At 39.1% G+C, this 27,050-nt stretch overlaps 1 protein-coding gene across 3 annotated transcripts; it reads left to right on the top strand.

Moving 5' to 3' along the window:
* The first annotated feature begins 3,811 nt into the window (after positions 1-3,811).
* On the top strand, positions 3,812-24,859 carry LOC148425558 (dynein axonemal heavy chain 11-like). Of its 3 annotated transcripts, XM_088410709.1 has the most exons (34): positions 3,812-3,885; positions 3,969-4,130; positions 4,240-4,433; positions 4,587-4,749; positions 5,172-5,295; positions 5,487-5,629; positions 6,887-7,048; positions 8,886-9,119; positions 9,291-9,437; positions 9,540-9,653; positions 9,729-9,872; positions 10,473-10,655; positions 10,735-10,836; positions 10,957-11,091; positions 12,017-12,190; positions 12,293-12,528; positions 12,691-12,813; positions 15,525-15,729; positions 15,820-15,984; positions 16,180-16,320; positions 16,526-16,696; positions 17,107-17,229; positions 17,572-17,765; positions 17,840-17,988; positions 18,113-18,240; positions 18,565-18,792; positions 18,880-19,071; positions 20,022-20,141; positions 22,265-22,507; positions 22,580-22,762; positions 22,846-22,961; positions 24,023-24,135; positions 24,216-24,356; positions 24,459-24,859. In XM_088410709.1, exons 1-34 carry the CDS (start codon positions 3,859-3,861, stop codon positions 24,704-24,706), a joined length of 5,427 nt encoding a protein of 1,808 aa, XP_088266835.1. In that variant the 5' UTR covers positions 3,812-3,858; the 3' UTR covers positions 24,707-24,859. The 3 variants fall into 3 exon arrangements, with proteins under 3 accessions (XP_088266835.1, XP_088266836.1, XP_088266837.1); XM_088410710.1 differs by lacking the exons at positions 3,812-3,885; positions 3,969-4,130 and having other exon boundaries at positions 4,379-4,433; positions 18,910-19,071; positions 20,013-20,141; XM_088410711.1 differs by lacking the exons at positions 3,812-3,885; positions 3,969-4,130; positions 4,240-4,433; positions 4,587-4,749; positions 5,172-5,295 and adding an exon at positions 6,654-6,756 and having other exon boundaries at positions 5,526-5,629; positions 20,013-20,141.
* Positions 24,860-27,050: the final 2,191 nt, after the last annotated feature.

The raw sequence follows: 27,050 nt of genomic DNA, 5'->3' as shown, positions 1-27,050 counted from the left end.
GCTCACATTTCACTAGATCTTGAGGGTTCTCTATAAAACTTATGTAAACCTGAAGAGCAAGCCTGTTTGGAATGACCTCAATCCAAAAGCAGTTGACAGAGATGAATTGTTTGGCTTCATCCATCCTGCAACTCGGGAGTGGAAAGACGGCAAGCATATACTATTAAAAAACAAGCACACACACACATGCATGCACACACCTACACACACAAACATAACGCAGAGGACCTCCACATACTTGTAATTAGGTCCCCACAAATTCACCTATTCTCAGATTTTTTTTCAAGAATTTTAAAAATATATTACTTCGTTCCCATTTATTTTCGAGGGCAAGGGCAACCCCCTCTTTTCATGGTATCCCATTTTTGGGGGGAGGGTATAACAAGATTGAATACTCCCCATTCACTAGTGCTTTTATAAGTGACATACAATATGTGTATTTTCACAACTCGGGATCCTCCCCCCATGAACAGTGAGGTGCCCACTGTACATTTTAATCCATAAACTGCTGTGCTTATTCATATTACGTGTAGCTAAAGACCTCAAGTGAACATAAATTGCAATCGCCTTTCCTGTTTTCTTTCTAAATGTAAGGTTTGCTATCATCGCTGATGCGAGAGCAAGCAAATATGTCCAGCCTAGGACCTAAGTGGATTGTGTTGGATGGAGACATCGATCCAATGTGGATTGAATCACTCAACACAGTGATGGATGACAACAAGGTACCTCCCTCCTTTTCACCCATGTACTTTTTACAACACATAGCAACCAAGGAGGTACAGGCAGATCAAGATGTTTCTTTCATCCGCCTACTGTACTTAGAGCTCTTTTGTCCCCCAAGAGTGTCACTAAACTGATGACACATTTTCATTGTTTAGGTTATGTCTTGTCGATCATTATTTGGGGACGATAAGGCTGTATGCAATATTTCAGGTCTTGACTCTAGCCAGCAATGAGCGTGTGCCACTCACTTCATCCATGAGGCTTGTGTTTGAAATTAGCCACCTGAGAGCAGCCACTCCCGCTACTGTGTCCAGAGCAGGAATCCTCTACATCAACCAGCAAGACCTAGGCTGGAATCCGTAAGTCTTAGACAATTTATTGTGATTCTCTTTGAGACATCAGGTGACATGTTTTTTTTTTTTTTTTTTTAAAGAATATTTTGGTTTCATAATTACATTACCTCAATAAATAATTATTTGTTTTTGCTCAGTTATGTTGCCAGTTGGATTGATCAACGAGAACGCCAAACAGAAAGAGCTCACTTAACCATACTGTTTGAAAAATATGTCCCACGTTGTCTTGAAAAGATGCGAAACACCTTCAAGACAGTCACTCCAATTCCTGAGAACTCTTTGGTGCAGGTGTGTTAGCACAGGTACCAAACACTCATTTCCATTTTTTTCAGAACTTACTTGTTTTTCTGTGTTGCCATTTAGACACTCTGCACTTTGCTGGAATGCCTTCTTACCCCAGAAAACATTCCATCTGACTCGCCAAGAGAGCTTTATGAGACCTACTTTATTTTTGCCTGCATTTGGGCTTTTGGAGGGGCCTTGTGTCAAGACCAGGTAATCATTTTCAGTTAATGATTACTCCTCTTTGTTTGACAACACAGGTGTGTAAATTCATTCTCCGACATACATAAGTGAACCTAAATGATTTTGGTGTCGAGTTGGTGTTTTTTTGTAACTGTAGTGATTTGTTGTATTCCTTCCATTTCATTTGTTGTTGATTGTTTTGGTACAGTTTATTTATATAGTCTGAAAAAACGTGACTATCTTACATTTGGACTGGACCTATACATTGAGAGTATGCATAATATTCTAAATTTTTTTCTGGTCATATAGCTCTTTGATTACCGGGTGGAGTTCAGTAAGTGGTGGATCAAAGAAATGAAGACGGTGAAGCTGCCAACTCAGGGAACAGTATTCGACTTCTACATTGATTCTCAAACAAAACGCTTCCTTCCTTGGACGGACATTGTGCCTACCTTTGAAATGGAAACTGGAACACCATTACAAGTGAGAATACCTACGACTTTTCATGTGAACCGATACTTATTTTTGAGTAATTCAAACATGGAAAACATATTCACAAGTTTGATAGTGTCAAATCCATTATTATATATATATATATATATATATATATATATATATATATATATATATATATATATATATATATATATATATATATATATATATATATATATATATATATTTTAAATACAAATAACCAAGAATCAACAATGAAGTCCTATTAAAATTGTGCGTGCTCTTCAGTGAACATAATAAGAAAGCCTGAAATCACTTTAAGAGGTTATAGCAGTGGTGTTCCAGTGGTTGATATAGGCTTGCCACTGTGTGTGATTACCATCTACTACACCCCATACCAGTCTGTGTGGGGATGAAGGCTTGAGCAACAAGGCTTGAGCTATCACCCACGCTCTTTTGTCTTTCTTTATGCTCCTGTATACAGCTGTGAATGCTCCAAAGGGTCTTGCTGAGCCATAATTAGTGGGGTTTTGTTCTCAGCAAATGATGCTATTATGACAGAATAGTTGTGGTCTGGTGAAATACAAGAAATTATAAATCACATACAATTCACTGAACACATGTCTGTCAATAAATCACTCCAAAGAAAGCCTTAATAACCATGTATGTTTCTTTTCCCTGTCCTCCTGCTGTTTGTATGATTGTAGGCTGTTCTGGTACACACAGCAGAGACCCTGCGTCTTCGCTACTTCATGGACTTGTTGCTGGAGCAGAGACAGCCGCTGATGCTTGTAGGGAATGCTGGAGTGGGGAAAACTGCTCTTGTCAGGAATAAGTTAGATAGCCTGCCAGAGAGTTACATGACTACAAAAGTACCCTTCAACTACTACATAACCTCGCTGGCACTGCAGGGTGAGTTGGAGGAGGGTTAGTATTGCAAAATTTAGTAAGCTGTAGTGCCATCTGCTGGTACTGTACAAAATCTTAAGGGGTGTAATAAAAAAAAAAAACAACACTTTTTGGGCTGTTTTGCAGAGATCCTAGAACGCCAATTAGAAAAGAGAGCAGGCAGGAGCTACTCACCTGCAGGCAGCAGAAGGCTGATCTACTTCATCGACGATTTGAACATGCCAGCTGTCGACATCTATGGAACGGTGCAAGCGCACACACTCATAAGGCAGCATCTGGATTATGGGCACTGGTATGAAGACACATTTTGACTTTTGCGTTCAATTCTGCATTTTAATACATTTCTGGCTTAATGGCAGGTACGATAGACAGAAGCTCTCTCTCAAAGAAATATATAACACACAATATATTGCCTGTATGAATCCAACTGCTGGGAGCTTCAATATCAACCCAAGACTTCAGGTATCGTTGTTAAAATGTTAAAATACAGAGGATGATTTTTAAAAGTTATTTTTATGTATTTTACTTCTTACATTCTGATAACTGTTATACATAGAATAATTAAAGGGATACTTAGTGATTTTTAGCAATAAAAGGTTCTTTTTTTTTGTCTGAAGTAAATTTGATGTAATTATTTTTTATGTGCAGGTAGTGCACATGATGTTTTTAAACAGGGATACGCATGTACCAATGGACTTTAATAATCAGTTTCAATCATGTACTGTTTTTATTCAACCAGAGACATTTTTCCGTGTTTGCGGTCAACTTCCCTTCCTCTGAGGCTCTGACGTCCATCTTTGGCCAGATCTTGGGCTGTCACCTGACACAGCAACACTTCAGTTTGTCAGTTCAGAAGAGCATTGCAGCTGTAGTACAGGCTGCAGTAATACTCCATCACAAGATGGAGCTAAACTTTTTGCCAACAGCCATCAAATTTCACTATACATTCAACATGCGAGACATCTCTAACATATTTCAGGTAAAGGTGATTGTAAAATTGTAATTGTATGCTGTAAGGCCTGTATATTAAGCTAAATATTCATCTGACTGTGTGTGGTTAAGGGGATCCTTTTTGCTGAGCCTGAGAATGTGGAAAACAGTGCTGATCTGGCTCTGCTGTGGCTTCATGAGTGTAGCAGAGTCTACTCCGACAGGCTATTAGACGTTAAAGATGTACAGCTCTTCCAGAAGCTCCAGATGGAGACTCTGCATGAGTGTTTTGAGGTGCACTACAGAGTCTCTTTAAAATAATAATAGCACATTTGTTGTTTACCCCATGCTAACCTTACTGACTTGTAGTTCCAAATAAATCGATACATGTTTCCTTATCTAGGGTGCTGAGGGTAAAAAGGTGACAAAACAGCCCCTAATCTTTTGCCACTTTGCTCAAATTGGCAAGGAGTCATCATACACTACTGTCACGGACTGGTCTGTGCTCAGCAACATCCTCACTGATGCCCTGGATAGTTACAATGAACTCAATGCAGCCATGAATCTTGTGTTGTTTGAGGACGCAATGCAACATGTGTAAGTATTGTTGCATGATCAGAGTGAGTGAAGATAGTGTTTGTTTGGTGATAATGTTTTCTATTTTAACTTATGATATTGACACTGCTGTAGAAAACGTAATACACATTTTCCCCCAAAGTAGTAAGTGATACAAATTCATGTTGCTGGCAGCTGTCGCATCAGTCGCATCCTGGAATCTCCGGGCAGTCATGGTTTACTGATCGGGGTTGGGGGCAGTGGGAAGCAGAGCCTGACTCGTCTCGCTGCCTATATGTCTTCTGTGGAAATATTCCAAACAACTTTACACAAAGGTTACAGCATTCAGGATCTCAAGGTAAACAAGATAAGCTGGATATAAATTACATTGCAATGCCATAAAAATTGCTTTTGAAAAAAACAATCTCTCAATAGTAAAGGATTGAATTTAATTGGTCTTACACAATGTAAGTAACATCAATAGTTTATAAAATAAACATGAAAACCCTTTATCAATACTCCTTGTGGCTACATGTATGCTATTGATTTAATTCCATTTTGTTCAGCTGCTTTGTTGATCCGGGAAATAATTGTCAGATACCATAAAAGGCCATTGGGAAATATTTCAATATCTTGTTGATGAAACAAATTTGTGTTTATAACCATTTGTAAAGATCTTAAAAGTTCATGGTGTCATAATGTGTGTTATTGTATTGATTATATTAAGATCTTTCATCTTTCGCATATACAAGTGTTCATTTCATTTGTGGTTTTGCTCAGATGGATCTTGCGGGTTTGCTTCTAAAGACCGGTGTGAAGAATCAGCGTGTAGCTTTCCTTGTGACTGATGCGCAAATACCCGAGGAGCGCTTTCTGGTCATTGTTAATGACTTACTGTCATCGGGTATGATTCTTATTTCACATTCATTCTTGTTCAGTGTGTCTGTGTTTTTTTTTTTTTCTTCTGATGATTGTTTGTTTATTTAGTAGACTCACTCTCAATGGATTGTGCAATTTTCCACTGCATGAACAATGAATATTGATCTTAGCAGCTCTGGTACCTGTATTTGTAATTATGGTTGTATCTCCCTGCAGGAGAAATTCCTGAAGTCTTCAGTGAGGAGGAGATTGAAGGGATTGTGTCCGCTGTAAGAACTGAGGTTCATGCTCTTGGGCTGCTGGACACCAAGGAGAACTGCTGGAGGTTCTTCACTGATAGAGTCCGCCTTCAACTGACGGTCTAGTTTTTACAAACCTAATCTTACTTCACTAACACCACCATCCTACAATTCTCTGAGCAAAGCCACAACACTCACCAACATAAGCGCAATTCTCACACATGGCCTTTTGTAACAACATGCAATTATAAGAATACAAAGCCGTGATAAATAGTGGAAGAGAACACATTTGCAGCTTCACCAAAACATTACTAAGATACCATTAACAGCTGCAGTAGTAGCATGGTTTGCTCACATTGGAGTGGTACTATTCTACTAAATGTTAAATGCTTAAACTTTTATGTTGGATGGACATCCATTCATCCATTATCTTAAAACCACTTATCCTCACAAAAGGTCACAGGCATGCTGGAGCCAAGCTCAGCTGTCTTCGGACGGCAGGCCGAGTACACCATGAACTGGTTGCCAGCCACTTTCAGTGCAAACTAGGACAAACAACAATTCACACTTACAAACACCTCTAAAGTCATATTAGAATTTCCATATATATCTAGAGTGCATGTTTTTGGGGTGTTGTTTTTTCAAGGGGTGGGCATTTTTTAATTTTGCTGAAGTGGATGTTTTAGCACATTTTCTTCAAAGGCTGTAAGGGGTTTCTTGCTATTATTGCGCCCACTAGTGCATGGCAAATGAATACCACCTCATTACTGACTAGTAATCTAAAAAAATATAACCAAAACATTTACATTGCAGTCTTCCTTTCAGGACCACCATTGTGACATGAAATGACACCTCTTTATCCTGACCTTTTGAACATTTGAAACACAGTTTATCTCAAAGTGAAAGTTTTATTGGAACATTTCCTAATCTGCTACAGTATATCTAATGAATATACATAGATAGTTTGAGACCTAACATTCAATTAGTAATTAAATTAGCATGTGCCATTGCTGCATAGAATTTGTTCTCTACATTCTTGTGTTTGAACCATTCACACCTGCTGTTTGAGGGCATTTCGCCTTGCAACATAAATTAACATACCCTGTCAAACTGGGAGGTTAAAAGGAAGAAAATCCTTGTCCAGGTCCACACATTTACGGTCCAGCTAACTGTTGTGCCAGGGCCCCTGGTTGTAGCATCGTCTGCTTCATCCAACTGGTGAAGTGTCTGCCTGACTGCTTGCCAAAGTAAGGGAGGTCGGGTTTGGGTGTGTGGATTGGGCTGGGGGGTGTAATGGGAAGCTGCCAGTCATGTATTTTCCTTTAGGATGCTTCTTTGCTTTCGCTGCTAAATGATACTGTATGTGTTGATTTTTAGGTGGTGCTGTGTTTTTCGCCAGTGGGAAGTGAGCTTCGACTCAGGGCTCGGCGATTCCCCGCGCTCATCCAGTGTACGACAATTGACTGGTTTCATCCATGGAGCCCTGAAGCTTTGCAGTCTGTCAGCTATAGATTTATACAAGAAATCAATGAAATTGAGGTAAGACTTTAGAAGTCTAAAAAACTTTTCATTTGGCAATGTTTTTTGACAGCCGGGTTTTAAACACTTGTTTAAATAAAGTAAACACAACTATTGAGTTGCCAGAAAGCTAGATAATGTTAAAAATGCAGGAGTGTTTTCTCCATGACACAGACATGAGTAGACTCTTATGAACGCCTTTTAATTACTACAGTGGAGCTGGATTAACATTTTCATAGATTCCTCATCATTAGTTCTAATGTTGAGGTTCTGACAAATTGCCAAGCGCATGCCCGAAGACGCGCAGTGAGTACATGCATCACATTGTTTTGCATCATAGCAGCAAAGCGCTCACAGTCCAGGATCATCTATGTTAATGAGCAAAGAGTGATTAAGCACATAACGACCCACTAAATAGGCACAGCTGTCACAACCAAGTGTCCTCACATGCAAGCATTTGCCAGATTGCTACTTTCCACTGAAGTGAGCCTGTGCATCTGGCCCTGCGGGGATGTTGATCAGAGACTAAAAATAAGCGCATTTGCAAAAGTGGTCATGATGACTTGTGTGCTATTGTATAGTGATCATTTTATTACCATGTATTGGTAGTTGATTTTTATAGGATGAGATATTAAATACATTTGAATTTAGTTGGGTGCGACCTTTCATTAGCCACACAAGACAATCAATGGCCATTGTTTACCTCACAAATAAACATAGTGTTTATCTGTCGAAAAGCATTTTGTTCAAAATTAATTGATTAAATGAATACCATTTCCTACTTACTCCATAATCGTTAAGGATGTTTTTGTGAATTATGGTTTAGGGTGATCTTTGAATTTGCTGCATTTGTTTTGTTTTAATTGATTGCTAACTGTGTGATTAATGAGGCCTGCGTGTCATTGAGCATCTTACATATGATGAATACCTCATGACAATAACGCCACAAGCATTACAGATAGTGTTTGAAAACCTGGTGCCTCATTTATCAAAGAGTGCATATAACAGATTCTCGATTTGTTTGCACAACTAAAATTTATATATAATAAATGTGTGTGTGTGTGTGTGTGTATATATATATATATATATATATATATATATATATATATATATATATATATATATATGTGTGTGTGTGTATGTGTATATGTAAATGTATATACAGTATGTAGACAAAATGACACAAAATGGTGTATATATGACACATACCACCACCACCAAAAAGTAGTGCATTTTGATAAATCCCATTTATCAGATAATAATTTCCCGATCACATATCTGAATTTGTGGTTTACAATGTGTGAATTTGTGGTTTTCATTAAAATGAGGGTGCCATCAATCCATGGCTCCAACTAAGTTTGTGAATCCTTTGATGAATTTTAGCTGATTGGTCATTTGTAATTTCACTGTTGTACCTTAAGATTTTGTCTATACGCATGGTCAGCACTCTGTATATTTGCACAATTCCTCACGCACAAGTCCGACTCGATAAATCCCATACGTTGCATGGGAATGTTCATATGCATGCTTTATTCACACACTTGAGCACACTTGATAAATGAGCACTGGAATCATGCATTCAATACTGTTAACATTCTCCTTGTTTCACAAACTGGTGTCTGTCTCTGATGTCTCTGAAAATGATTTTCACAGGTTGCAAAGCCTAATCATCTCTGGTCGCTTACACCTAAATTTCAGATTGAGTAAGTCAGGGCCACCTTAGGAAGATGGAAAAACTTGTAGATGAATTCAAAATTTATGAAGATAATATTTCAGTTCCCATCAGCTTGCGGATGTTAAACTCTACTCAATCCACCTCATCCTCCTCCACCCCCCACTTGTCTGCTTATTTTTACAGCCTGCTGTCCAGGAATCCATCAGTCTTTTCATGGCCTATGTTCATACCAGTGTCAACCAAGCAAGTGAAAAATACCAGCGCGATGAGAAGAGGTACAATTACACCACCCCCAAGAGCTTTCTCCAGCAAATCACTCTGTACAGGAACCTTCTGCAAAAGTCTCGAGCCCAGCTTCTGCACAAGATGAACCGGCTTGACAGTGGCCTTCAAAAGCTCCAAAGCACTGCTGCTCAGGTAAAGGGAACCATTTCCTGCATAGTTGAAGATGATATGATTAAAGTAGAATCCTGCAGTATGGAAATGAGGCTTAGCTTTAATTTATGATCTAAATCATGTTGCTTCTTGCCTAGCCTGCGATACAGTATTTAAACTTAAGCATGTGTAATAACTTAGTTTCCCTTTTAGGTTGATGACCTGAAAGCCAAATTGGCAGATCAAGAATCTGCTTTGACCATTAAGAACCAGAATATTGAGGCTCTTATTACAAAGATTGGACTTCAGACTGAGAAGGTTAGCAGCAAAAAAGAGGCAGCAGATGTTGAGGCGCAAAAGGTGAAATAACTTACTGTAATCTTGATTGTCCTAACCTAGTTTTGGCTCTCCTTGTATCATCAATTTAAAATGATAACTGCCATTTCTCCTTTGTTGGTTTAGGTTTCTCTCATCCAAGCAGAAGTGTCAGTCAAACAACAGGATTGTGAGAAAGACCTTGCAAAAGCAGAGCCCTTACTGACAGCTGCCAATGTAGCACTGAACACCCTCAACAAGGTACTTGGTGCTGTTAAAAAGTCAGCCAAATCCAGATGCCTTCCGCAAGCTCTAAACCATTTATAACTATTTTAGGTAAATCTTACCGAACTGAAGGCCTTCCCCAACCCTCCCCCGGCAGTCATCAACGTAGCTGCAGCCGTGATGGTTCTACTGGCTCCTCGCGGTCGGGTACCTAAGGATCGGAGCTGGAAAGCAGCACGGGCCTTCATGGGCAAGGTTAAGCTGTCATCGCCTCAGTCACATCTGCCTGATGAATGCCAATCTAATTTTCGTGCCGGCCTTGACCCTGGCCCTGCTCGCCATCTCTCTCGTATACCTGCATTACAACAGGATGGCTCCATGAATATGCTCACACACTGTGGGGGGTGGAGTGGGGTTGGTAGGAGGGGGGCACGCGCTCAACACTCACCATTGACATGTTTTCAAGCCGTTAAATTTGAATGGGTCTCAGCTCTTTTTAGACTTGTTGTAATGGCAGAGCATAATATTTCTTTGAATTACTGTAATTTATTGTGCAGGAAAGCTCAACATTGTCTTCTGACTTTTTATTATGTTTCAGCTAAAAAAAAAAAAAAAAAAAATACCAGAACACAAGATTAACAAACAGACTGCCCATTATTGCTTTTAATTTAAAAAAAATAAAAATAATTGCTTTTTATAAATGTAAAGGTAATAAAAATGAATAAAAATAAATTAATAAAGAAAGAACGAAAGATTGACTGATTAATTATAGGCAGCCAGCCCAAGCGCGAAATTTACATCTATTTTGTAACATGTAAACACTTCAACTTATTTCTCTTACGTATGTTGTATCAGGTGGATGATTTTCTGCAGGCCCTGGTGTCATATGACAAGGAGCACATTCACGAGTCCTGTTTGAATGTGGTCAAACAGCATTACCTTAAAAAGCCAGACTTCCACCCTGATCAAGTTAGGACCAAATCTACAGCTGCAGCAGGACTCTGTGCCTGGACAATTAACATTGTTCGATACTATGAGGTTTGATACATATTTTCTCTCTACAATTTGCTTTTGTCTTGACACGTTTCATAACAAAAATGATTATTTGTTATAACAGATTTATTGTGAGGTCATTCCAAAAAGGCAAGCTTTAGCCCATGCTAATTCAGAACTAGAAAGTGCAACAATGAAACTACTTGCTGTGCAAAAGAAGTTGGAAGTGAGTGAAAATGGGTTTTTATATTACAATAAACTTAGCTACTTTGTTTTTTTTTTTTTTTTTTGGTCACATTTTATCAATGCTATTTTCTCTCTCTTTGCCCATTTTGTTGCTCTCCAGGATTTGGACGCTGACCTTCAGAATCTTACGGCTCAGTTTGAGAGTGCCACAGCTGAGAAAATCAGTTGTCAACAGGATGTAACCCGCACCAACCAGACCATCGAGCTGGCCAACCGACTAGTCAGGGGCTTAGAGGTAAACAGGGAGCAAAACTGAAGGCCTGAGGTGCTGGTTGCTGTAATTCTTGCTTAATTTACATTAGTCTCAATTAAGGTTTGGCAAGTTATCTTTGCTGTACAGCATTCATACTTGCAGTATATGAGAATGTCCACAAATGTGGCATGTTTGAAGATTAATAAAAATGCTTGTAAAGCAATCTTAATGTATGTAATATATGAGTTTGAACATGTTGCCATTGCTGTATAATTCCCCCAATATGTTATTTAAATCATTAACTTTGTGGTACTGTATATTCTTGTTATGGATGCTAATGTGAAATAAAAAATGACCATTCAAGTGGTCATTTCATAAGTTCGACTTTTTTAGCCCAGAAAATAAATGCGGTTTGCATAGAATGGCTTGGCTTTTACACATATCAAGATAAATGTTTTGTCTTTATGGCATTGACCTGGAAGCAATAGTGTTCCGACTAATAAATCAGGCCGTGTATATTTAATCATTATCTTACCTCAAAGCCCCAACAGCTGTTGGAAATTAACAACGTCTCTTCCCGGACTGAGTGATATTACGGGCAATCCATAATACATTAGAGTAAAATTATAGTGATTTTTAACTGTCTGAGAATTTATTATGTGACATATTTCAGATCCACGACCCCTTGTAAGAAAATGCCATGCGTGATTTATCGCTGTAAAGCTGTCACAGTCGTCGTATTGAATCTTTAGATTAATGACGTAGAGTGAATCTGAGATCAAACTTTAAGCACTGTTTCAAGAGATATGGTTTGATTTTCTTTGCCTGCTCAGTCTTTGATTAAGCGAATATTAAGCTTTGTTATTACACCGTCATTCTAAATGACTATTTTTTTATCTTTCACTTATGTAATCTTTTCACATAGAAATCAAGATCCTCTTTTTTGTCTGGTTCTTGTGTGTTTTAGTCAGAGAAGGAGCGTTGGTCGCAGACGCTTGTTCAGTATAAGGAGCAACAGAAAACGCTTTGTGGGGATGTCGCCCTCACTTCAGCATTTGTCTCCTACATGGGCTACTTTACCATGCAGTATCGTGCTGAACTTCTCACTGAAAAATGGATCCCCTTCCTTAAATCTCAGAAGGTAAAGCTTCATATCTGTCACACTGTTGCAATGAAACCTATTTTACATGCCTCATTACTGCCTCCATCGTTCGTCTGCATCAATCCCTGACTTCCGTTCCAGGTCTCTGTGCCGCTAACAGATGGCCTGGATCCCATCCTCATGCTTACGGATGATGCCACTGTGGCTGCTTGGCATAATCAGGGTCTGCCGAATGACAGGATGTCAACTGAGAATGCTGCCATCCTGACCACCAGTGAGCGCTGGCCGCTCATAGTGGACCCACAGCGCCAGGGCATCAAGTGGATTCGAAACCAGCAAGGCTCAACGTTGAGGGTGGTGCAACAAGGACAAAAAGGGTGAGAATGTACTGTGATGCAAAAGTGAATGAAGGAGATGGAGTCAGTTTTTTTTCGTTGCTGTTTTTGGTGTATTAGACTCATCCATTTCGCTTTACAGACAAAATTAGCACACAGAAGGATGATAATTTGCAATATTGATTTTGTTTTGTTATTCCACAGGTACATTGATGTAATTGAAGAGGCACTGGCTTGTGGTGAAACGGTCCTCATTGAAAATGTGCCAGAAAAATTCGACCCTGTTTTAGAGCCTCTCCTGGGCAAAAACACAACCAAAAGGGGACGGTTAGTTTTTTTTTTTTTTTTTTTTTTTTTTAAATAAACCTGTAACATAGCAGTGCACCCAAAATGAATTATATCATTAATCTGCAACAGTATTTAGATTTTTCTTCTTGTCTAGTGGAACACAAATAGATGCATCAGCAATGGGTAAGTGGTTGAAGACGCTGAGATCAGATTACCAGATGTTTGAATCTCACTGAATACTCGAACATCCACGGACATAACGGAACACATTATTATAGCCTCTTCTTCAGATTATTAATGAATGCGCAGCGCGTGTTTCGAATCCATGGATGCAACATATTGATCCATACTTCAAGACAGGTGATAGATGTATATTTGTGTGTTCATATTCTTTAGGCCTGGTGAATATTGAACAGATGAGCCAGTGTAAAAGCAGAATGGAGAACTTTCATGGTTATGTATTAGGACTCACAAGAGAGGAAGTAGGAAACACTCAATGCAGTGGTCTTCTATCATGATGCCAAACTCAATTTTGCATCAAAAATTTCATAACTATTTCCTGCGTGTTAAATATTTGTCTACTTGTCTTTAAAATTCCTTTTGGCTCTAACATTTTTTTTTGTTATGATTGAGTTCTAATTAGTGTGGAAGCCTCTACTTTTATGGGTTTTTTTTCGGCATTTGTTCTGAAATTAAAAGCCACATTTGATTTATGTTAATCAGATCTATACTTCTCAATGTTATAGACTAGGGATGAGGTGAGACACAAATCTCACAAGACAAGATGTCTCATGACAGTTAGTCCACCAGAACAAGACGAGACAAGATTTTATTTTTTGGGAAAATTTGTAATATAAAATATGTAATTGTGGATGTTGAGGACAAGACTTGGCCACCCCTGCATTAACAGAAGAGCCATGTTTGTTGTATGCTCATTTTTCAAATGCTGCTGCAATACCACCTGCAGCTAAGTTACTTCCTCTTACTGAATAATTTGACAAAATGTGTACAGCATGTGTTGGCTGCAATGTATGGTATATTTTCCAAGTGCTACAAATGGTCTTTTTTATATATCAATGTTTTACCATTATTTTCATAATATGAAAAACAAAAATGTAGCCACACAGGTACGATAAATATTCAGAGCATCCTGTATTTTTCCTTTGGGGATGCAGCTATTGACTGTTATGGTATGTAGATATCCTACTGAAATACCAACCAAGAATCGGAAATTTGGGTAAAAAAAAAAAAAAAAAAAAAAAATTCTTAGCAGAATTACAATTTTTAAACAGGAGGCAAAACATTCACTTGTACAGCATTGCACACATGGCCTTTACTCTGATCTGTGTATGCATATGAAGCTTCTTTTTTGCGTGATCTTTTTGCATGTACTTCCTCTGATGTCCTGTCTGTCCTAAAAACACAATTTATCATATTAGATCTGATTATCAGTTTATCTCTTGTAGATGACCCGCACACTTGTTTCTGTCGATGATTAATACAACCAGCAGGGCCCGTCATGATGGATCTGGTGGGGCTTCACAGCTGAAGTTCATTAATAATTGGAATGTTGTAGTGTGTGAAGTAATGAATACTAATTATTCCTTTCATGGCTGACGGAAGACTACAAGACAATCCATCAGCAAACTTTAATTTGGTGGAGTAATGGTTCTATCAATAGTACATTAATTCTGGCTTGTGAAGATAAAGAGTTGAACCCGATTAGGACGCGAGGAATCCGCGCTGTAGAACCATGGCCTTGCCTGCCATCTAAGTGGCAATTAGAGAAAAATGAATAGAAACCAGGTTCGTCAAGGCTGTGCTAATTTAATTGAAATGCAGGGGCAGTTACATATTGTCTATGGAGGTAGCAGTCATTTATATTTACCATATATTTCAGACTATTAAGGTTTTTCCAGACAACCGGTGAAAATGCATCATGAAAAAAAACATCAACAACAACAACAAGCTGCACATTAAGTCATAATTTAGTGACATTTATTTTACTCAAAACAAGATTAGGTACAGTAGAGCTAGCGTCACGCTTATGCCCTTTCACCCACTCTTCATCAAGCTCCATATTGTCTTCAAATTTCTCCTGATGTAAAAATTCTTACCTGTCACATACCTCATCAATGCATCCCTGCACAGAATCTAACATTGGCCTTCTTTCCAACCAAAAGTCTTGACATTTGGACAATGAGCCGGCTGTTTTTCAACTCTCAACCTCTGAAACCTCCTTTCTATAAAAGACACTAAAATTATTTAGCCGTTTTCAGCAGAAAAAAAAGTTAATGCAGTATATTGTTTATAACTATTTAAGGATAAGTGGCTATAGAAGTTAGATGGATGGATGGATGGATGGATGGATGGATGGATGGATGGATGGATGTGGCTAAAAGATGAATGATGGATAGTTGTCATATTTGCAAATATGTCTTTTTGTGAATATTTGTCTATAATGAACTTTCATACAAAATGTCTGACCATAATGTAATGTTTTCCTGACAAATGTGAAATGCCAGTAATAATTTTGATAATCCCACTTTGAGTCTTCTTGATTTTGGTGTGAGGTTATCTGTAATTTCTGTGGAGGCCTTTGAGACTGTGGTGATGCATTTCTGTACAAATATACTTGACTTGACTTTGGTACAAGTTTTATTTGAATATTTTGACACAATCCATCGGTATACCAGATTATTTTATTTATTTATTTATTTATTTGTTTGTTTATGATTTTTCTCATCCAGGTACATTCAGATTGGTGGAAAGGAGTGTGAATACAATAGTAATTTCCATCTTATTCTGCACACCAAACTGGCCAATCCCCATTTTCCTCCTGAGCTGCAGGCTCAAACAACCCTCATCAACTTCACGGTGACCCCGGCCGGTCTGGAGGAGCAACTGCTGGGACAGGTGGTGTCCCAGGAAAGGCCTGACCTTGAAGACTTGAAGGTAAAACTACATTGTCATTTCGTCCATTTATATGAGGCTTCAGTCCCAGAATTCTTAGAGGAATCTCTGTCTTGCATACTCTTGTCAAAGATGGAGCTGACCAGGCAGCAGAACCACTTTAAGATTGAGCTTAAAAGGCTGGAGGATGACCTGCTGAGTCGCCTCTCTACAGCCTGCGGTAATTTCCTGTGTGATATTTCTCTGGTGGAGCAACTTGAAATCACCAAGAGCACAGCTGCCCACATTCAAGACAAAGTATGACCAATCATATTTCAGTCTTGCAATTCTTTTATCAGTCAAGTGTTTTGAGTGCAGTGCTTCCTGCAACCTGTGACTTATTTTTTATTGAATTTGTAGTAAACGTTATGCAGTTGGAAATATATGTAATGAACAGCTTTTGGAGCATGACTGAGAGCCTCATAGCTCATTCTGTGTGTTTGGAACACACAGGTGGTGGAGGCCCGAGAGAATGAGACAAAGATCAACGAGGCTCGGGAAATATACCGCCCTGCTGCTGAGAGAGCATCACTCCTCTTCTTCATCATCAATGACCTCAACAAAATTAACCCCATGTACCAGTTTTCTCTCAAGGTATTATAGCCTTTTACCCCTGAAATCCTATCAGTGCGCACTCCATTTTCTCAAACTAATTATTCGATTAGTAGTCAAATTCTTAATTGTGATTTTTAGGGTATTTTTATTCATTTTACCACAACAGTGTACTTTAGCTTTTCATTTTGTGTCAATCTACTTTGAAGGTGCTTTTATATACGCTGTTTATTTTGCCGTCTTGCAGAGCTTTATCTTGGTATTTAGCAATGCAATGGATTGCGTGGAATGTGAGGAGGATGTAAGCAGTCGAGTGGCTGCTCTCACCGAGGCCATCACCTATTCTGTATTCCTGCACACCAGCCAAGGCCTGTTTGAGAGAGACAAGTTAACCTTCTTGTCACACGCCGCATTCCAGGTGAGAGACTTTGGGCCGCCTTAGAGGTGGAGCATCCTGTCACCCTGATCAATCAAAATATATTTCTGCCCTCACATTAACTTCAATTAAAATCAGTCAGCAGGACTATACGCCACTATTGATTACCTATCATCTCTCGCTCGCCAGCTGCTGTTCAGACAGTCGGTTCTGACAAGGGGGCTGGTTCTGGTGGCGTGATGGAATTACATGTCTCTGTGGCAACTTTTTTTACTTCAAGGAAACAGCTTAGTCATGAAAGCAGTTGTTCATGTCACTATTTTACCCTCTAAAGTAGTATTCACCTGGATGTAGCGATGTTCTTTTTTTCAATTAGGTTTTGCAACTTTGAATATCCTTGAAAATGACTGATAAGACATGAATGCATCATCACAAAATACTCTCCCTTTCAGATTCAGCTGAAGCAGAACCTGATTGATGCACAGGAGTTTGACTTTCTTCTGCGTTTCCCGGTGGAAGCTAGTAAAGTTAGCCCTGTGTCCTTCCTGTCACCACATGCCTGGGGAGCCATCAAGGTACCAGAATTGTTCAATATATATCCTACTTGCTTTTGTAAAGAGAGTTGATGTTGTGGGCGGCTCGGCGAAAGAGTGGTTAGCAGGTCTGCCTCACAGTTCAGAGTCCCGAGTTCAATTCCAGCTCGCTTCGGCCTTCCTGTGTGGAGATTGCTTGTTCTCCCCGAGCTCACGTGGTTTGTCTCTGAGCCTACCACCCCCCCCACCCCCCCCCCCAAGAAAAATGCATAATAGGTGTATTGGACACTGTAAATTGTCCTTAGGTGTGATTGGGTGTGTGAGTGGTTGTTGCGGCTAGAGAGAATGGATGGATGGCATTGACATTTAATCATGTGACTATAGAGTATTTCTTCAATGGAGGAGTTTAATGGACTGGACCGAGACATTGAAAGTTCACACAAGCGCTGGAGGAAGATCGTTGAATCCAGTTGTCCTGAAGAGGAAAGCCTTCCGCAGGACTGGAAAAATAAGCATTGCATTCAGAAGCTTATTATTCTGAGAGCTCTGCGCCCTGATAGAGTGATGTACATGCTAAGGTATATACAAGATCGTGCATATCCATGGTTGTAATCAGCGTACAATATGACAATGACCTTTAATTACCTGGCAGGAATTATGTGCGGGACTGCATGGGAGTGAAATATGTTGAGACTGCAAGGTTGGAATTTGACAAGTTGTTTGAAAGTAGCAGCGCTTCAACACCTGTTTTTTTCATCCTTTCACCTGGTGTCAATCCACTTAAAGATGTTGAGAAACTAGGTATGACTCTCACGCCAAGGTCCAGTATCTGCAAGTTTTTTCTCTGTGAGGAAATAGTCTCAAATAGTCTCTTGTTTTTTTGTGTTTTTTTTTTTTTTTAAATCAAATACATATTTCTGTACAGGATTAATGATGGGATTGTCACTTGAGTTGGGCAATTTGCACAATGTTTCCCTGGGACAAGGACAGGAAGACGTAGCTGAAAGGGTGCTCAAGAAGTCTTCTAAACTTGGACATTGGGTCATTCTGCAGGTAAGATTTCCTTTTCGCTTCTTGGCTATTGTAATCTATTTACACCAAGCTGTTCTTTCAGTGCATGCAACTAATGATATTATCTCTCCCGAAGTGGGAAATAGATTCTATTTGGTTCAATAAAAAACATAATTGGCTGGATCAGCCCTGTAAATGCCTCCTTTGAAAGGAGAAGCAGGCAGCCAGGCCGCTCCCTCCGAGTTGTCTTAATAATTACGAATGAAGGAAGACATTTTTACAATGATCTTTTCAAAATGACTACCCTGAGTCTAAAAAAACAACAAACTGATATAAAGATATTTAAGATATAATTTGACTCCATAGAATGTTCATCTGGTAGCACGCTGGCTTCCTACTCTAGAAGGTTTACTGGAGAGTGAGGCCATAGATTGTCACCCCAGCTACAGAGTTTTCATCACTGGGGAACCAGCACCAAGCCCTGAGCAGCACATAATCCCCAGAGGCATTCTCGAGAATGCAATCAAAATAACCAATGAGCCTCCAACTGGTATGAATCCAAGTCTACATGCAGCCCTCAACAACTTCACTCAAGTATGTCCATTGAAGGAATAATTTGTACTAAAAATCAGTTTGGGGACAGTTTAAAATTTGTGGGGTTTTTTGTTTTGTTTTTTTCAGGAGACTTTGGACATGTGCTCACGAGAGCAGGAATTCAACTCCATGTTGTTCTCTCTCTGCTTCTTTCATGCTTGTGTCACTGAGCGTCGGCGGTTTGGCCCTCAAGGGTGGAACCACAAGTACCCGTTTAGCACAGGAGACCTCACAATCTCAGCTAATGTTTTGTTCAACTACTTGGAGACTAACACCAAGGTAAGTTAAACTTAAAGTTAAACTTTAACCATTGTTTTTTTTTTACGTTTTTAAAAACCCTAACCCCTGTAATTCATTTTAATTAGGGCCTAACAGATAAATCAGTTGGCCATTGCTCTTTTCTTTATAATATTTCCTTTTAAATCGACCAATTAATCAGTAATTCAATTTTTCTTTTTGCCAAAAATTGTCTTGGGTATCGGTCTTAAAAAAATCCGTCAGTCAGACACTAGTTATAATTATAATAAAAAAAAATGCAATTTTTCACAGTAGGTAATTCAAATTAATTTGTGTAATGTTTTCACTCTTATGATGGATACTGTTGATTCCCATTATTTTGCATTTGTACTTGCGCAACCTATTATTTAGCTTTATTTAATGGCGACAAAAAAATCTATTCCCTGCAGTACTCACAGCTGCTAATGTGTTTCTCTTAGAGCTTCTATTAAACCGGTCAGAACCAATCACGTCTCCAAGGTGTTCTGCCCTCCAAAAAACGAATGTCCTTCATTATGTTAACCAAACAGTAACCTGTATGTGCGTATACAGAGAATTCATTAGGAGAGCAATGAAGCGTCGTCCTAAATGTAATTACATGCAGCCAGTGTGACAGTTCACAACGCTACATAAGTGATCACTGCAATTAGAGCTGACGAAGGAAGCAATTTGCAAAACAATACACGTACAAATGATTGTGAACCTCCAGCTTTTGTAATTTGTTATGAAGCGCAGGTTATCTTCTCCCTCTTTAACCTCTCGGAGGTTCTCATCATCATCTGTTGAGGGAAAAACTTGTCACATATCACATCTGTGTGTTTCAAAAAGCATTTTCTTTAAGTTACGTGGATTTATTACAGACAGATACAATTATTGTTCTTGCTTGATTAATCAATTAAGTCATATATATCTTTTTTTTCCATATATAAACTATGTGGCTTAAGTTTATGCAGGTACCATGGGAAGATCTGTGTTATCTTTTTGGGGAGATCATGTATGGTGGACACATTACTAATAACTGGGACAGAAGGCTGTGTAAGGCTTATCTGCAAGAGGTTATGAATCCTAAAATGGTGAGTCAGGGTCATTTATTTCCATTTGCATTTGTATGATATAACACTGGTTTAAGAAGTTTGTTTTTCAGCCTGTGGAGTATGGTCTCTGAAGTATGTATATATACATTCATATATATATATATATATATATATATATATATATATATATATATATATATATATACAGTGGGCCCCCGGGTTACGAACTTAATCCGTTCAGCGGCTACGCTCGTATCTCGAATTGCTCGTATAGCGGGCAATCCAAACCCATGTTAATTCGTGAATGCGTGCAACGCGCGCAGAAGCCTTAGGTAAAATCATCACGCTGTATACATATATTAATATTAAGTGACAAATACAAAGGAAAAATGACTTTTACCTTTGGAAAGACGTGACTTGTGCTGAGATAAGCAGAGATGAGCAGAGATGAATGCTCGAAGTCAATACGGTAAATCAGATATGCTATTGGTCTTACAGTGTCACAGTAACTTTTTCAGTCAGGGTTTTCTCTACTTCCTTCCATCCCAACCAGCTGTGCCATCAAGCTAGATAAAGGCGTTCGGCCAATAGCATATCGGCACTTCTGTGATTGACATGTGACGCCGGCCAATAGCATCTCCGTGAGTGAGACCGGGTGACCTTAATCGACCAATAGCATATTGGCGTCTCCTTGACTGACTGATAATTATTCGCACTTTTTTTTTAAACGGTTGGAATGTATTGACATCTTATTGATTAAAACACATTTAAACCTGTGACGATTTTTTGTCCTGCAATCGGCACACTTAATTTCATGTCAGCTGTTTTTCCCGACGTGAATTGAGCTGGGTGGAGGCGGAGGGGAGGTTATATGTGTTGAATTAACTAGGCACCACACTATATGTTGTTCGAGCGTCAGTTCACCGTTGGTTTCAACTCACAGAATTGCAACAATGACGCTGTCCCAAAGCATGTCGGGAGGTCGCCGACTAACATGACATGCAGTTTTGTCAAGCAACCATTATATAGCACTGTAATACCACCCGTAACAGGGTGCAGAGATCAACGTCTTGAGTTAATACGGCAACGCATATAGGCTATTGGTCTTACAGTGTTACAGTAACTCTTTCAGTCATGGTGCAAATCACGGAGATACTAAAACATCATCCTCTTATTTCTTCCTTTACCGCTGCTAGTAATTTTAGAAGCTATGTCTAACAGATAAAGTTTGCAAAGTCTTCAAAACATTCCGTTTTTCACGCATTTTCTCTACTTCCTTCCATCCTGTCCCATCAAGCTAGATAAAGGCGTTCGGCCAATAGCATATCGGCATTTCTGTGATTGACGTGTGACGCCGGCCAATAGCATCTCCGTGAGTGAGACCGGGTGACCTTAATCGACCAATAGCATATTGGCGTCTCCTTGACTGACTGATAATTATTTGCACTTTTTTTTAAACGGTTGGAATGTATTGACAATTAATTAAAAAAAAACACACATTTAAACCAATGACAATTCTTTGTCCTGCAATCGGCACATTTAATTTCATGTCAGCTGTTTTTCCCTTTAGCTGTACAAACACTACACTTAAATGGTAATATATTTAGACACCGTGAGTGAGACAGTCAGTGTGAGGTTGTAAGACCAATAGCGTTCACGTTACCGCCATAAGTATCTGTTAATGATTGTAGATGACGCAACTGCTGAATATGTTGACGCAGTTAGGCGAGAACAGTTCTACATACTCAATGGCTGGTTTGTCGGGATGCTCGTAAGACGAGAGGTTTGCTCGTAAGTGGAGGACAAAATTCTCCCTGATCCACGCTCGTAAGGCGAATTGTTCGCAAATCAGGGTGCTCGTAAGCCGGGGGCTGACTGTATATATATATATATATATATATATATATATATATATATATATATATATATATATATATATATATATATATATATATATATATATATATATATATGCAAAGAATAACTGATTTTGTTTTTTTTTGTCTTAACCAATGGAGCTGTCAGTATCACATCACACTGAAGAAACATTTGACCAATACCATGTTTGTTTTTTCTATGCTCATCAAATAAGGTTGCCTTGCTGTCCTACTGAATTCAGTGCACAAGCCATGGTGCTTTTTAATGTAGTTTTCTCTTGTTAGTTTGAAGGGGAGCTCTATCTATGTCCTGGCTTCATGTTTCCTCCATTCATGGACCACTGTGGGTACCATGCCTATATTGATGAGCATCTTCCACCTGAGAGCCCTTGTTTGTACGGCTTGCATCCAAATGCGGAGCTTGAATGTCTCACACTCTCCTCGGACAGTCTCTTAAAGACACTACTTGAGCTGCAGCCACAGGACTCCTCCAGAGGAGATGGGGCGGTATCAAGCACTGAAGAGAAGGTGTGGCCTCATTTTGTAAGAACTTGCTCACTTGCTTAAGTCATCAAAAAATGTTCTCCGTATTTTGGTCAGGTTAAGTCTATCATTGAAGACCTTCTCGACAAGCTTCCTGAGCCGTATAACATGGCGGAGATGCTGGTTAAGGCAACAGAGCGAAGCCCGTACATTTCAGTCTGTTTGCAAGAGTGTGAACGTATGAATATTCTACTGGGGGAAATCAAGAAAACTCTTGAGGAACTTGATCTTGGACTGAAGGTAGTGTCCAAAGGTTCTCTTTGGTCATCAGTATCGATATACATATACACTACACTATTCATTCAGCTTTTATGTTTTTACAGGGAGAGCTCACCATGTCTCTCAACATGGAGAGTCTGCAGTCAGCTTTGTTCAATGATACTGTTCCGGACTCCTGGGCCAGATTGGCATATGCCTCCACAAAATCACTTACAAGATGGTAAACAAGGCTGCATTCTCTTTTACTTTGATTTTTCATGAGTGTTGCTCACTACTGGCTTTTAAACGGTTTAAAGTCCTAATGTATGGTATATACTGTAAAATAGCCAGCACATGTATGAGTATAGTGAGACAGTGGCGAGTGCTGTAAGTACGACAGAAGAGTTCAAGGCGGAGATGGGACTAGATCAATGATCAGCTCTGAGGCCCTTCTTGTTAACTATTATAATGTACAGTACAGTCTGACAGATCACATAAGACAGAAATCTCCATGCACTATGATGTTTGCAGTTGACATTATGATCTGTAGTGAGAATAGAGAACAGGTTGAGGAGAAGCTAGAGAGATGGCGGTTGTCTCTGGAAAAGAAAGGAATGAATGTTAGCCTCAACAAGACGGAGTATATGTGTGTGAATGAGATGGACTCAATTGGCAGAGGATACAGGGAGAAAAGAGAAAGAAGGTGGAGGATTTTAAGCATTACGGGTGAACAGTCCAGAACAGTGTGGAAAAGTGGTGAACAAGCATGTGCAGTCAGGCTGGAATAGGTGGAGAAAAGTGTCAGGTGTGACCAGAAATTCTGATGTTCTCTCTGGGAGTGACCAGGACGGATAGAGTCAGGAAAGAGTACATCAGAGGGACAGACAGCACATGTGAAAGGTTTTGGAGATAAAGTAAGAGAGGCCAGACTTAGATCGTTTGGACCTGTCCAGAGGACAGACAATGAATATATAGGTAGAGGGATGCTGTTTTTTTGTTTGTTTGTTTTTTTTTTGAGGAACCCAAAGATGAGGTTTATTGATGTTGTGAAAGAGGGCATGATCACAGTTGGTGTGAGGGAAGAGGATGCAGGAGACACGGTTAGATGGAGGCAATTGTTTTGCTGTGGAAACCTGTGAAGGGAAGAGCTGAAAACAGAAGAAAACAATTTTGAGGTGATCGATAATCCACTATATCACCTTTGTTTTACCTTTTTATTTGAAATTAAACTCACTGGTAGTAGAATTTCATGTTATTCCGTTCACTAATTAAGTTGTCTTGCTACTTTTTTTTGTGTTTTAGGTTCAGTGATATTAAGTGTAGCTGTCGGGAACTGGACAGCTGGACACAGGACTTTGGTCTACCTGCTGTTGTTTGGCTCTCAGGCCTCTTCAACCCACAGTCTTTCCTCACCGGTGAGATCTCAAACGTTGCAAAGCAGATAATGAATTGATAACCCGCTCTTCTGAGAGTTAAACGTTTTGATTTGTGACAGCTATTCTGCAGAGCATTGCTCGTAAGAATCAGTGGCCTCTGGATAAAATGACGTTGACTGTTGATGTGACAAAGAAGACGAAAGACGATTTTGGGCATCCACCACGGGAGGGGGCCTACATTCATGGCCTCTTCATAGAAGGTAGAATTAATACACTGTCTATTCCTTGCTGAATGACAACATTCAAAATGGTTGGAATTAGAACTTGGACCCTAACTTATATTGTGCCCCATGTTGCTTCAGGAGCACGTTGGGATACTCCCTTGGGAGTCATCGCAGAGGCAGTTTTGAGGGATCTGACCCCTCCCATGCCTGTATTATATGTAAGAGCTGTACCGGCAGAAGAGCAGGAGCTTAAAAACACCTACGCGTGTCCTGTGTACCGCACAAAACATCGCGGAGCCACATATGTTTGGACGTTTTACCTCCGAAATAGACAACCTCCAGCTAAGTGGATTCTAGCTGGTGTGGCCTTGCTGCTTTCAGTGTGACACTTCATGGAATGAAAATAGTATTATTTTTGCCAATAGGATTATTATGCAATGTTTTGCATAACACGTTGAAAACAGTAATTGTAGTCATAGTCCTATGTTGAAAACAGTTTTTGTCGTCATAGTCCTATTTTTTTAACTAAAGTTTACTTAGACTCAAGCTTCCATTACTTTTCCTATTTTTGTATTTGTTCGATATTTGTTGGTGTCACTGATCTTTCATCATGTTTTTTTTTTTTTTAAATTTCAAAAATTTGAGCAAACATCACATGCCACATGTTTAAAGCTCATGTCATCCAGACACTGCTGGACTTCGCACCTGAGATGGTTCAAGCCATTCGTGATTTGTTGGGAGCTTATGTCTCCATTTGAGACCATGTAATTCTGGATAGGGAGCATATTTTATTGGAAGGTCAAGATTAGAAAAAGCTTGCTGCTTGCCCTCTACTAACTGAATGATACACAATGCCGTCTGGAGAGTTCCCTGCTTGAATTCCCAGGAGATGATGTGCATGGTTGCTATTGACTTTTAAATGAGGTGCATTTGACATTGACCTTTTGTACGGCTTCGGCAGAATACTAACAGACTAGTGTAATTCATTCGACTGGGCCTACAGAAGAAACCTATTCAAAGACATTGATGGCTTTCAATGAGACAGCAACCCATCAGATTACACATCTGTTATCGGCCTGTTCTTTGCTCAGATGAACCAAAATAACCCAAAATCTCTAACCAGACTCCTTTAAGCTAATTGAAAACACATACGCGCGATAAAAATAATATAAACATGACGATATAATTGTTTTGAAAGAAATTAGCACGATGAATAAATGTCTTGTATGTACTAATCATCAAGTGTTCAGTTTGAATTTTTACAACTGTTGCAAGTTATAATTGGTATGATGAGAAGGTTAGTGCTCATGCTTTTTTTTTCTTTTTTTATTACGCTAATGGCTGTGGTCCTGCTAATTTTGCCCTGCATCCCTTGTAGCAGCTGACAGAATCATGTAGGAAGAAAGATTGACTGTAGTTTGTATCACACGCAGGAAATGAAGAAGTCGTCTTCCCAGTAGTATCTCTTCAATTTCCCTCTCTTCCTCTCATTAGCGTCCCACAGCAACTAGCCAGTCATTTGATGACAGGGAAATGATAACGTGCCCAATGTATTGGGGCAGAAATGGCAGGGTACACTGGGCCCAACACAGCAGGGGCCATGCTGCAGTTTGTCATGTTAAAAGGCTAACAAGGACACCTGGTTAACGTCATGAAGACTCTATGCCGATGGATGGATGTGATGGTGCAAATACAAACTTCACTGCTTTCTACTCCTTTTAGACCAGCAGTAGGCCTACACATTGTTTTGGTGTCTTTTTTTGTATCGTCTACGTTTGAGGTAAACCTTTGAACAGTCAATCCATTCTTTGCTCATGTACAAGTCATAACAGGAAAATGTCAGACATTACTCTCTAAATGCAGTAGTATGCATAACACTGTAAACTACAACCCCCTCTCCAAATACATTTACTTTTGAGTTTTTTATTACAGTTTTTTTAATCGGATCCTATTGCATACCTGAAGTATTTTACCAGGGGTGTCAAACCAGTTTTAGCTTGCAGGTCACACGGAGGAAAATCTATTCCCAAGTAGGCCGGATTCATAAAATCATGGCATATATTTATATAATTTAAAACCAGAACTTCAAATTCATTATTCTTTTTTTGATACAGTCCAGAACATTAGCAGCACTACATCATAAAACATCAAAAAGAATCATAAAACATGAACATTAATATGAATCATGAAACATTTAAAGTTGTTGTTGAAAAAATTCAGCCCATTTTTATACTTTAAGTTACAAATTCAACTCATAGGCCAGGTGAAACACATTTGCCAGAGCAGGCCAACGGGTCATCTGTTTGACACCCCTGTATTATGCCATACATTCATAATTTCAAAGACAACATCAATGTGTATGGCTGTGTATCTTTTTCCTCATGTTTAGCAACTGTGTTTCAGTACTATTTTACAGTCAGTGACGAAAGGGCATCAGTGGCGTGAGGTTTTTTTTTTCATTGCTGTAAAGAGTGTTTGTAGGAATTTATGCCAGTATTATTAAAAATACAAAGACAATGAGCTCAATGAATAAAGCTCTCTAAGTGGCAACATTTACCCTAATACAATGTAAATACATGTACTACATTTTATAGTAATCAGGTTGTTTTTAAGAAAAAATATTTTATTGGGCGCACAATGGGTCAATGGCCCTGGTTTTTCATGTCAAACAGAACAGTCAAAACTGCACAAGAAAATCTAACAGAATAAATTGAGGCAATCAAAATAAAT

Source organism: Hippichthys cyanospilos, chromosome 3 (genome assembly GCF_059441005.1).
Source record: "Hippichthys cyanospilos isolate Australia breed blue-spotted pipefish chromosome 3, RoL_Hcya_1.0, whole genome shotgun sequence".
NCBI classification, from domain to species: Eukaryota; Metazoa; Chordata; class Actinopteri; order Syngnathiformes; family Syngnathidae; genus Hippichthys; species Hippichthys cyanospilos.
The sequence above is the reverse complement of the archived record's forward strand: the minus strand, read 5'-3'. Positions and strand labels throughout refer to the sequence as shown.

What these genes read in the sequence shown, in the direction of transcription:
- LOC148425558 (XM_088410709.1), top strand. Translation starts at nt 3,859, where the DNA reads ATGCGAGACATCTCTAACATATTTCAG. An exon ending in AAGAAATCAATGAAATTGAG is followed by an intron (nt 7,049 to 8,885) that starts GTAAGACTTTAG and finishes TTATTTTTACAG; the next exon opens with CCTGCTGTCCAGGAATCCAT. An exon ending in GTGCAACAAGGACAAAAAGG is followed by an intron (nt 12,529 to 12,690) that starts GTGAGAATGTAC and finishes GTTATTCCACAG; the next exon opens with GTACATTGATGTAATTGAAG.